This window comes from Homalodisca vitripennis, chromosome 1, assembly GCF_021130785.1.
Source record: "Homalodisca vitripennis isolate AUS2020 chromosome 1, UT_GWSS_2.1, whole genome shotgun sequence".
In the NCBI taxonomy this organism is placed as follows: domain Eukaryota; kingdom Metazoa; phylum Arthropoda; class Insecta; order Hemiptera; family Cicadellidae; genus Homalodisca; species Homalodisca vitripennis.
In genome coordinates this window covers 59,451,090-59,463,359 of record NC_060207.1, presented here as the reverse complement: position 1 = coordinate 59,463,359, position 12,270 = coordinate 59,451,090, and the positions used below count along the sequence as shown (strand labels likewise).

At 31.9% G+C, this 12,270-nt stretch overlaps 1 protein-coding gene across 3 annotated transcripts in view; it reads right to left on the bottom strand.

Moving 5' to 3' along the window:
- Nucleotides 1-12,270, bottom strand: part of LOC124362575 (putative surface protein SACOL0050) — a 52,527-nt gene that overhangs the window by 34,271 nt on the left and 5,986 nt on the right. For 2 of the 3 annotated variants that reach the window (XM_046817221.1, XM_046817204.1), the window contains exon 2: nt 7,710-7,811. The exons of the other annotated variant lie outside the window; for it this stretch is intronic. In XM_046817221.1, the coding sequence (XP_046673177.1) occupies nt 7,710-7,811 (102 nt within the window). The remainder of the gene's footprint in view (nt 1-7,709; nt 7,812-12,270) is intronic. 3 annotated transcript variants of the gene reach the window in all.

Below are 12,270 nucleotides of genomic sequence, written 5' to 3'. Positions count from 1 at the left end.
GTTTTTTTAACAAATAATGTAAAATATAAAAAATACAGTTGTCTTTTTAAATCATCCATCATTAATTATAAATTTAAAGCTTTTCAAACTTGTCCCCTAAAGTTTTAACGAAGCGCTTAACTGTAGAGTACTTGACATACTACACTGAAAAGGAATTTTAGATCTGTCTTACATAAAGTAACTATATTTTATAATATAATATTGTGGTCTCTTTAACTTATCTATTTGTAAATCTAAGTAAGTTAGATTAAACCATTATATAAATATTTTTAGAAGACAATATTTAAATTATAAATTAAACTTAGCCTCTCACTGGTACATTATTCTGTTGACAAAACAACTTTTGAAGCTGCGCCAACAGGCTCATTTTGTCTAATAACTTAATATGTATAAAAAGACGGGGAATCATCTTTAATGATGCTAGTGTAATATGGAAATGTTTTCTCCTCCCAAACTTAGAAATAAAGTAATACTTTATTATTAGTACAACTTTGCAACCTGAAATATTGAGGACAAGGAGACAGTATAGGGTACACCTGCTTTGTAGATACAACTATTTGTTAAAGTTTTGCCACCTGTAATATTGAGGACGAGGAGACAGTATAGGGTACACCTGCTTTGTAGGTACAACTATTTGTAAGTTTTGCCACCTGTAATATTGAGGACGAGGAGACAGTATAGGGTACACCTGCTTTGTAGATACAACTATTTGTAAGTTTTGTCACCTGTAATATTGAGGACGAGGAGACAGTATAGGGTACACCTGCTTTGTAGGTACAACTATTTGTAAGTTTTGCCACCTCTAATATTGAGGACGAGGAGACAGTATAGGGTACACCTGCTTTGTAGATACAACTATTTGTTAAAGTTTTGCCACCTGTAATATTGAGGACGAGGAGACAGTATAGGGTACACCTGTTTTGTAGGTACAACTATTTGTAAGTTTTGCCACCTGTAATATTGAGGACGAGGAGACAGTATAGGGTACACCTGTTTTGTAGATACAACTATTTGTTAAAGTTTTGTCACCTGTAATATTGAGGACGAGGAGACAGTACAGGGTACACCTGCTTTGTAGATACAACTATTTGTTAAAGTTTTGCCACCTGTAATATTGAGGACGAGGAGACAGTATAGGGTACACCTGCTTTGTAGATACGACTATTTGTTAAAGTTTTGCCACCTGTAATATTGAGGACGAGGAGACGTACAGGGTCCTGCTGAAGTAAATAGTATTATAGGTACAACTATGTGTAAGTTTTGCCACCTATAATATTGAGGACGAGGAGACAGAGCAGGGTATACCTGCTGAAGTAAATATTATTGTAGGTACCGGTACAACTATGTGTAAGTTTTACCACCTGTAATATTGAGGACGAGACATTACAGGGTACACCTGCTGAAGTAAATAGTATTGTAGGTACAACTATGTGTAAGTTTTGCCACCTATAATGTTGAGGACGAGACAGTACAGGGTACACCTGCTGAAGTAAATAGTATTGTAGGTACAACTATGTGTAAGTTTTGCCACCTGTAATGTTGAGGACGAGACAGTACAGGGTACACCTGCTGAAGTAAATAGTATTGTAGGTACAACTATGTGTAAGTTTTGCCACCTGTAATGTTGAGGACGAGACAGTACAGGGTACACCTGCTGAAGTAAATAGTATTGTAGGTACAACTATGTGTAAGTTTTACCACCTATAATATTGAGGACGAGACATTACAGGGTACACCTGCTGAAGTAAATAGTATTGTAGGTACAACTATGTGTAAGTTTTGCCACCTGTAATGTTGAGGACGAGACAGTACAGGGTACACCTGCTGAAGTAAATAGTATTGTAGGTACAACTATGTGTAAGTTTTGCCACCTGTAATATTGAGGCCGAGGAGACAGTACAGGGTACACCTGCTGAAGTAAATATAGCCACATTATCTATCCTCTCTATTCTCACTTCACATACCAGAATAACTCAAACGTATCAGACAAAGAAGCTCTTGCCAACTGTGGTCAGCGTAACTTCACGGAAATGTAGCTAACAGAAAATATAAAAACCTGCACTTTAATGTATCAGTAAAACTTATAATAGCATGGAATTATTGGAAAAATAATTTAATTCAATCTTATTAGTAATAAAATCTAATCCCTTTTCCCTGACAATCTTAATTCCAGCTTTAAGTTCCTTGGAGTTGAAAATGTGGACTTCTTTTGTCTGTTTCTACATTGAAACAAAATATTCTCAAACTCAAAAAAAAGTTATGGTTAAACATGGTCTGTTTTGGAGTTGTTTTGTTTAAATATTTGCTGATTGAATGATTTTTTTGTCTGCTGCATTAATGAACACAATTTATCTTCATACAATTGAAAGGTCTGAGAAAAAAATACTCTAGTCTTGCCTCATTCTAGAGATAAGTTGTACTTTCTGACTTACATATGTATTTCATTACCAGTGTTGATTATAGAATGCCTGTCATTTTCTTCTAAGAGTAATATTTAAATATTTCCCTCCATTTAGTGTAGTGATTTTATAATTGTTTCTTGAAGTAGTAGTGGATTTTGCTTGAACTCAGTGATGCCATACAGCCTGTATGGGCTTGATGCATATCTGGCTGATCATTGGGAAGGGCTTTGACCATTTAATAATGTACAATGTATAATGTCTAGTAATAATACACATAGTTAACACCTCCACTATGGCTCTATACTGAGTGATACTTAGTAATGTTAACTATCCAGTATGCACTAGGGAGCTGTTGCAGTAAACGTACACATATTGTACAATAACTGTGTAGCTATAATACACATAGTTAACACCTCCACTATGTCTCCATACTGAGTGATATTTAGTAATCTTAACTATCCAGTATGCACTAGGGAGCTGTTGCAGTAAACGTACACATATTGTACAATAACTGTGTAGCTATAATACACCATAGTTAACACCTCCACTATGTCTCCATACTGAGTGATATTTAGTAATCTTAACTATCCAGTATGCACTAGGGAGCTGTTGCAGTAAACGTACACATATTGTACAATAACTGTGTAGCTGTAATAGACATAGTTAACACCTCCACTATGGCTCCATACTGAGTGATATTTAGTAATCTTAACTATCCAGTATGCACTAGGGAGCTGTTGCAGTAAACGTACACATATTGTACAATAACTGTGTAGCTATAATACACATAGTTAACACCTCCACTATGGCTCTATACTGAGTGATACTTAGTAATGTTAACTATCCAGTATGCACTTAGGGAGCTGTTGCAGTAAACGTACACTTATTGGACAATAACTGTGTAGCTATAATACACATAGTTAACAACCTCCACTATGTCTCCATACTGAGTGATATTTAGTAATCTTAACTATCCAGTATGCACTAGGGAGCTGTTGCAGTAAACGTACACATATTGTACAATAACTGTGTAGCTATAATACACATAGTTAACACCTCCACTATGTCTCCATACTGAGTGATATTTAGTAATCTTAACTATCCAGTATGCACTAGGGAGCTGTTGCAGTAAACGTACACAAATTGTACAATAACTGTGTAGCTGTAATAGACATAGTTAACACCTCCACTATGGCTCCATACTGAGTGATATTTAGTAATCTTAACTATCCAGTATGCACTAGGGAGCTGTTTGCAGTAAACGTACACATATTGTACAATAACTGTGTAGCTATAATACACATAGTTAACACACTCCACTATGTCTCCATACTGAGTGATATTTAGTAATCTTAACTATCCAGTATGCACTAGGGAGCTGTTGCAGTAAACGTAACACATATTGTACAATAACTGTGTGTAGCTATAATACACATAGTTAACACCTCCACTATGGCTCCATACTGAGTGATACTTAGTAATCTTAACTATCCAGTATGCACTAGGGAGCTGTTGCAGTAAACGTACACATATTGTACAATAACTGTGTAGCTATAATACACATAGTTAACACCTCCACTATGTCTCCATACTGAGTGATATTTAGTAATCTTAACTATCCAGTATGCACTAGGGAGCTGTTGCAGTAAACGTACACATATTGTACAATAACTGTGTAGCTATAATACACATAGTTAACACCTCCACTATGGCTCTATACTGAGTGATACTTAGTAATCTTAACTATCCAGTATGCACTAGGGAGCTATTGCAGTAAACGTACACATATTGTACAATAACTGTGTAGCTATAATACACATAGTTAACACCTCCACTATGGCTCCATACTGAGTGATGATACTTAGTAATATTAACTATCCAGTATGCACTAGGGAGCTGTTGCAGTAAACGTACACATATTGTACAATAACTGTGTAGCTATAATAGACATAGTTAACACCTCCACTATGTCTCCATACTGAGTGATATTTTAGTAATCTTAACTATCCAGTATGCACTAGGGAGCTGTTGCAGTAAACGTACACATATTGTACAATAACTGTGTAGCTATAATACACATAGTTAACACCTCCACTATGTCTCCATACTGAGTGATTATTTTAGTAATCTTAACTATCCAGTATGCACTAGGGAGCTGTTGCAGTAAACGTACACATATTGTACAATAACTGTGTAGCTGTAATAGACATAGTTAACACCTCCACTATGTCTCCATACTGAGTGATACTCAGTAATCTTAACTATCCAGTATGCACTAGGAGCTGTTGCAGTAAACGTACACATATTGTACAATAACTGTGTAGCTATAATACACATAGTTAACACCTCCACTATGTCTCCATACTGAGTGATATTTAGTAATCTTAACTATCCAGTATGCACTAGGGAGCTGTTGCAGTAAACGTACACATATTGTACAATAACTGTGTAGCTATAATACACATAGTTAACACCTCCACTATGTCTCCATACTGAGTGATATTTAGTAATCTTAACTATCCAGTATGCACTAGGGAGCTGTTGCAGTAAACGTACACATATTGTACAATAACTTGTGTAGCTATAATACACATAGTTAACACCTTCCACTATGGCTCCATACTGAGTGATATTTAGTAATCTTAACTATCCAGTATGTACTAGGGAGCTGGTTGCAGTAAACGTACACATATTGTACAATAACTGTGTAGCTATAATACACATAGTTAACACCTCCACTATGGCTCCATACTGAGTGATACTTAGTAATCTCAAACCTCCAGTACACACTAGGGTATCTGTTGCAGTCACTTGTTAATCAGTAGTACCAGTTGTTAACATGGTCTCTGTTATTGCGAGATTTTGTATTCTGTAGAGTACATACAGTTATTCGTTTTCAGAATGATTTATGTATTTACAACTCATATATTTACAAATCAATTTAATATGAGTTGTTTATTCTACTCAGAATATTAAGGCCAACAATGCTGTTTTATTTTAGTGATATGTTTTCAGATTACACCAATGTGAGATAAGACCTACAGCAGTTATCAGATTCTTGTTTGTGGTTCATAAGCATCGTTAAACCATTGCCTCTTGTTTACTGAGACTGGATGTCACATATACGATACTGATGCTTTGAAAAAAATTTTCCATGTTTAAAATGTAAGTGGCACTATTTCAGCTCTACATATTTTAATTTGTTATAAATTACATATATAATGAACCTTATGATGAATGTAAAGATATTTATGACAAGATATTAAATAACCTATATATAATTGTACAGTTCACAAAAATCAAACTCAAATAATGAATTTACTAAATAATAATGTTCAACAAAGGGGTTTTCTTGATGGGAAAAACACTACACTTAGGTGATCCCATCACTTAGATTAGATAAAAAAACATTTTCCCCTTTAAAGGAGGTGAAAAATAATTTACTATAAAGTGGTGTTTCAGACTATCCGTCTGAAATGTCTAGCGGTCAATCGCATAACAGCAGGGGTTTAGTTTGAATGTATTCCCTAAATCGACCATAATGATTTTTTTTAAATAATTTCAACTTCATAACAATAAAGGGTGTCACAAAAACAGAGGGTTTCATGTCCAAATCTCAAAAATGTTAAATTCACACAAATACAAGTCATGTTGTACATAACTTTCAGGTCTTGTATTCTTAACATTTTGGTGAATAAAACATTTAATTATATCTATTTGTCACAAAATGTTGGTCTAAAGTGTATATAAAACAGGGTTTTATTTATGTTTATTGATTTTTCTGTTATATAAACCCATAACAAATAAATGTTTTTTTCAATACTTCATGCAACGAGCTTCAAATTAAAAGCAAAAGACCTATGCATGACCATATTTTTCAAAAATGTTATTTAATGATAACCGCTGATAATTATATTTTGCTTTTTACTGTTGGTTGTCATTTAATGTACAGTACACTAAGAATGTAGTCAGGCTCCAGCATATTGTTGAAATAATATTTATTATTATTTTTGAATTCTGTTGAAATAATATTTATTATTATTTTTGAATTCTTCATTTCCTAACTATTTGTAAAGAGGTAGTGTAAATTTCTGCTTGATATATAGCACTTATAGCATTACAGAGTATGTTAACATCTTTTAGAGTTTTTATTCTTTTTACTGTACATGGGTCTTACAATAAATTTGCCAAATAAGTGCTTAAATTATCAATAAAATTGAATTCGTAACCCATTTTTGTAATGATAAGAGATAAAAATGTAAATGCCAAGTATGAGTGGATGTTTGAAGTGATATTTATTAACGTAGTGAATACAACTTTTAAAATGTTTTATTTTATTTTTTCGCTTTTCTATTGCTTACAGACTTGTTAAGAGACAAAGTAAACTTCCACTCATTACACATAAATACAGTTTATTTGCCACAGTTTTATAAGGGTTAGTGGTAGAAAAGAACTTTAAATGTGAAAGTTGTTCAATTTTGTACCACTTTTAGTTTGATGTAGAGAAAGAAGGGGCGGTAAACTAAATTTTCTATCACTGTAAAATTAATTTTCTAAAAGTATAAAAATGCCCAATACCCAATACATTTCAAATAGTAAGGGGGTACTATTTGAAATGTTTGGGTAATGGACATTTTTATATTTAGAAAATTAATTTTACATTGATAGAACTTTTTTGGATACTTGGATTTAGTAGGGAATCTGTTTCAACTAACCCTCTGCACTTAGCCGTTTGACTGCTAAACATTAAAGAAAGGTGATCTGAAACACCCTGTATACAGATTAGTTGTTTACAACCTAAATCTAAATGCACTTTCAAATTTACAATCAGTACCCTAATTCATTAAACAGTACTATCAACCCTGTTTGAACACTCACTATACATAATCCTCTTTAAATTGGAAATGAAGTAAATCCACAAAGTAGTATTTGAAAGTTTCATTTATCGGCATCATTATAAAAATTTTCTAATATTTTGAAAGGCTGTCACAGTTTTAAGAAAGAGCAAAATAATTTAGTTTTTAGGAATGTTTTAAACTGTATAAAGACTTGTGCTACTCATAAAACAAAAAGTTTAAAATATTGGTTGTTGTATATTATAACATAGTGATTAATTGTAGTATGTTTATTGATTTTATATGCAGAGAATTTATGTTGTGCTTGCTATTTTAGAATCAAAATATAAGTTAATGAATAAAATTAGTCAAAATAGCAAAACATCAATAAAACAATATATTACATGTTCAACCTACAGTAAGGAGCACATAATATAAGCGCACACAGCACAATAAGTACGTTAGCATTTACCTTTCCGCAGCGATGACAGCGCTTCAACAATGAGCTTCTGGTTGACGCCACACAAATTGGGCATCAGCTTCTCACACTTGCGGTGGCAGTTGACATCACACTCTACAACATAACCTACTTTGGCAACTTGTCGGGCTAACGGTTTCCTCATCAACCAGACTTGGATTTTCTTTACATAATGTAACAAATTTAACCAATTTACTTTCTGGCTTTAGTTTAGATACAAGAACACAACTTTATTACTCTAAAACAGTTCAATTGTAATGAATAAATTATTTAGTCATGGTTACTTGAATTTCCAAAGCGTTTAGTTCATAAATAAAACATAATTATTACCTACTTCAAAATAAGACAAAATCATATATTTAAAAAATGTTTATTTTATTTTAAAGAGATAATGAGTAATAATATTTCTATATGATAACCCTTTGATTACTGAATATAATGAATGCCATGAACATATATATGGAAGGAGACTCAGAGGGGTCAAGGCCTTCCTCAAAAATTTGAGACTGGAATTTGCACCCAGTAGTTCATTACTGAAGCTTAAGCACCCAGACATAGGCAAGCATTAGGTTCTTCCCTTAACTCCACCATGTATAGGTGATGAGCCTTCAAAATTAACCTCAGTGTTCCACTTTAGCATTAACAACAGAAATTAATCACCGAGCAATAAAATCTTTCAAACAAAACATATTGTAAGGGTGGTCTAGCCTTGTTCAGATGTTACTTTGTTTAGACTGATTTAACTATCACTTTACACAGCTCATACAATTTCAGTAAACATGGAGCAGAGGACAGGTCAATATCGTACTTTGGTTGATGAGTCTGAAAATGAAAATGGTGAGAGTTACAGCGACTAAAAAATAGTATGTGGAAATGATTCAGACATTTTTATTTCTTCCACTGCAATAGTTTAGAATAAAAAGGATCTCATTATGGTACCAGCAAAATACAATGACTGTACATACAGAGGGTATACAACGAGTTATACAAAGGATGTCCCAAGGAATCTCATTTTTGTTTTGATGATGCCACATGGCCTGTCCAGTCGCTTTTTCAATTTACTTTGTACATCTCGTATTAGTTGTGTGGCTATTGTGCAATAGCAAAGTATTTTTACAACACAAAATTGCTGATTTAAAGAACTAAATAAGAAATAAAGTAGCTGCAATACCAATGTCCATTGTACGCCGAGTAATTGAAAATGTATAGACAAATTTGAAACCTGTTTGGATGTTTGTGAGAAACACCCAAGTGATGTTAAATTCCATAAACGAATGTGATATAACTATGTACATATCTTGGGTATATTAATTAATTAATAGTAGATATTATTTCCTATGTTACTTTATTTTGGATCATCAGTTTTATTGGACTGCCCTGCATTTAATGCATAATTTTATATTCATAATAACTGCATGGGCTCTCTTTGAGGAGTGCCAATGGCCAAGCGGTCTAAGAGTTTGGATTGTAGATCTGAGTTAGAGATAGCGCAGGTTCAAATCCTGTATTTAACTGTTACACTTTTTAACAGTACCATTGACCTTGTATTGTATTGACTCCTCACACAGGCCAGTGGCCCTTGAGGACACACAGAGTAAAGCTTAAAAAGGGATTGGCCTCTACTTAAAATTAAAAACAAACAAACAATCTAGATAAGGACTACCACTGCAGAAACCAACAAAACGGACCCAATAGTAGACAAATATACAACATTTAAAGAACGAGAGTATGACAAAAATTATATTTTTTTAAGTTAATTGCATAACATTACTATAGGTTCAAAAGATGTAACCACAACCAGGTAATTTGTTAGGTGCAAGAACATAGATACATTTTTCTTCCTACAATATTATTTCTGTTAAATAATTTGTCCTGGACATCCATAAATGTAATCCAACATGCAACTGATATAGCTCTCTACTTTAGTAAAAAATCCGTAAATGGTTAATAATAGAAAATATTTATAGACTGAAACTTATGTGCACTATTTTTCTTGTATATCCATTAAAGAACTCATTTTACAACGTTACATCCGATTTTCTCATTGCCTTGTTCCTCTTGGATACCCGCATTTATTAAAATTCAAAGAATATAAATACGTTTTCACACTGCCATACACATACTGGAAAGCCTGAATTTATATTAATATATGAATGTATTTAGAATGGGCTATTGTGAAATATATTCTCAGTTATTATACAAGTTGATACATGATAATGTTACAACTAAATGAGTTCCAGATAGCATTTGTTCAACAAAAAAATCCAAAAGAATATAAAAAAAAATACTAGGTAAATCTATTAGGCCTATTAAAGTTAAAACTTCTAACTTTCCTGGTTTGTACATTTTAGAAACAATAATAGTATATAATACTGGTATAGATACTAGTGTTAGTGAGTGTATATATATATATATATATTTGTTAAATGAAATTGTTATATACATATATATATTTATATATCAAACGATTTCATGTAACAAACACCTTGAAATTTGAGGGGAAAAAATTAAGAGTTCTGTTATAGTGAATCGGCGGTCTTCTTTAATCTTTTCATCAACTTTAGAGACAATTTCATTGGTCACAATGCTTGATCATCCACTTTGTTCGTCATCATACATATTATTATGTACATAATAATATGTACATTATGTATATACGTCTATACATATTATAATTCAGCCATTTTTGCAACTAATGTACTACTGACACAATCCACCTTCAGTATATATATATATATATATATATATATATATATATATATATATATACACACACACACACACACACAAAAGGGCTATCCAAAAAGTAGAGTATGTTTCGCTCCGTAGTCGCTAAGGGCAGGACTATCGCAGCCATTTTGATGCAGGGCATTTTCGGTTCAGTGGCTATCCAGCCGTGCTAGTGATAGGTTATTGTCACTTCTTGTTGTTTACAATAATAGTTTAAAATGTGTGACACAATTGAAAATCCTGTGAGTTGTGAAAAGCGGTTGGTAATATGATTTTTGTTGGCAAGAACAATAAACCAATAGAGATATATCACCAATTCTGTGAAGTTTATGGGAACGATGTGATTACTGAAGGTGGATTATTATGTACATAATAATATGTATGATGACGAACAAAGTGGATGATCAAGCATTGTGACCAATGAAATTGTCTTTAAAGTTGATGAAAAGATTAAAGGAGACCGCCGATTCACTATAACAGAACTCTTAATTTTTTCCCCTCAAATTTCAAGGTATATATATATATATATATATACATTTTATATATACATTTTTATATAGTCCTTGTGTGTGTGTGTATATATATATATATATATATATATATATATATATATATATTCCTGGACCTCAAAAACACAGAGTAGACTTATCTCAAATTCTCCCATCATAAGCATGTTCTTAAGACTTTATTCAATAAACTGCCTGAATATATGATTATCAAATATAAGCTCATTTAACATAACATTTTATTCTAATCCATTATATACTGTGGATTCATATATTAAACATAATATAAGTAACAGAACTTAAATTTAATATATTTAAACTTCAAAATTTAAAACAGGCAGTAACATCTCTGTCGTTATACACATATTTATTATTATTAAGGTTCAAAGTAGGTTGTACAAGAAAAATTATAAAATAAGATGGCTTTGTCTACATTAATAAAATATAAATAATAATGTTCCTACATGCTCAAGTAGAATGAAATTTAATATTGTATGACATTCAGGAACAATTTTTAAAATGATAATGTTAATCTTGTGAGGAGTGTGATAAAAATATTGAAAACCAGTTTCAAACAAGTTAACTTGTTGGGTTGTAATAGATAACAATAGGGGATTTTTATAGAAATCATTTTCAAATGATACAAAACATAAAACTATCAAATATTTAGGGGATTGGAGAGCAGGGAATATTTTGCTCCCTGGTGATAAATAAAAATGTATATAAGCAGATTGACAGAAAAAATATAACTTTCATCACTATGACAAATTTATAATCCTTGAGTTGCCAAAATAAGTTCATTTTGCTAAAGAAAAGCATCTATAAGCAGAAAACTAAGAAAACCTGAGCATTGATCAAAGATAAGCAGATTAAATATGTAAAACCCATATACATAACAAAAGAAACAGCTATTTAACAACAACAATAGAGTATATAAAAGCTAGGATTTGCTAAAAAACTACATCATCATCATAGATATTTACATGAAGGTAGACAGTAATTTGAAAATAACAATTAAAATATATACGTTTAAAGATATTTTGTTACAGAAATGTACTATAGTTAAATAAGTGTTTAAATAAGAGGTAAATGAAATTGTTAAAACAGAAAAATATTTCAAGAAATAAACTTAACATTTTAAGTCTGGTAGCAATTATAACAAGCTCTCTGATAATATGAAAAAGTATGTAATAAAAAAAATAAAAGTCTTCCTTCACAAAATTTATTGTACATATTTTGTGGGAGTAATAAAAATGTCTACAATACTAAAACTATACAACTTCCATCAAGTATTAATACAGAAAATTTATCATTAATTG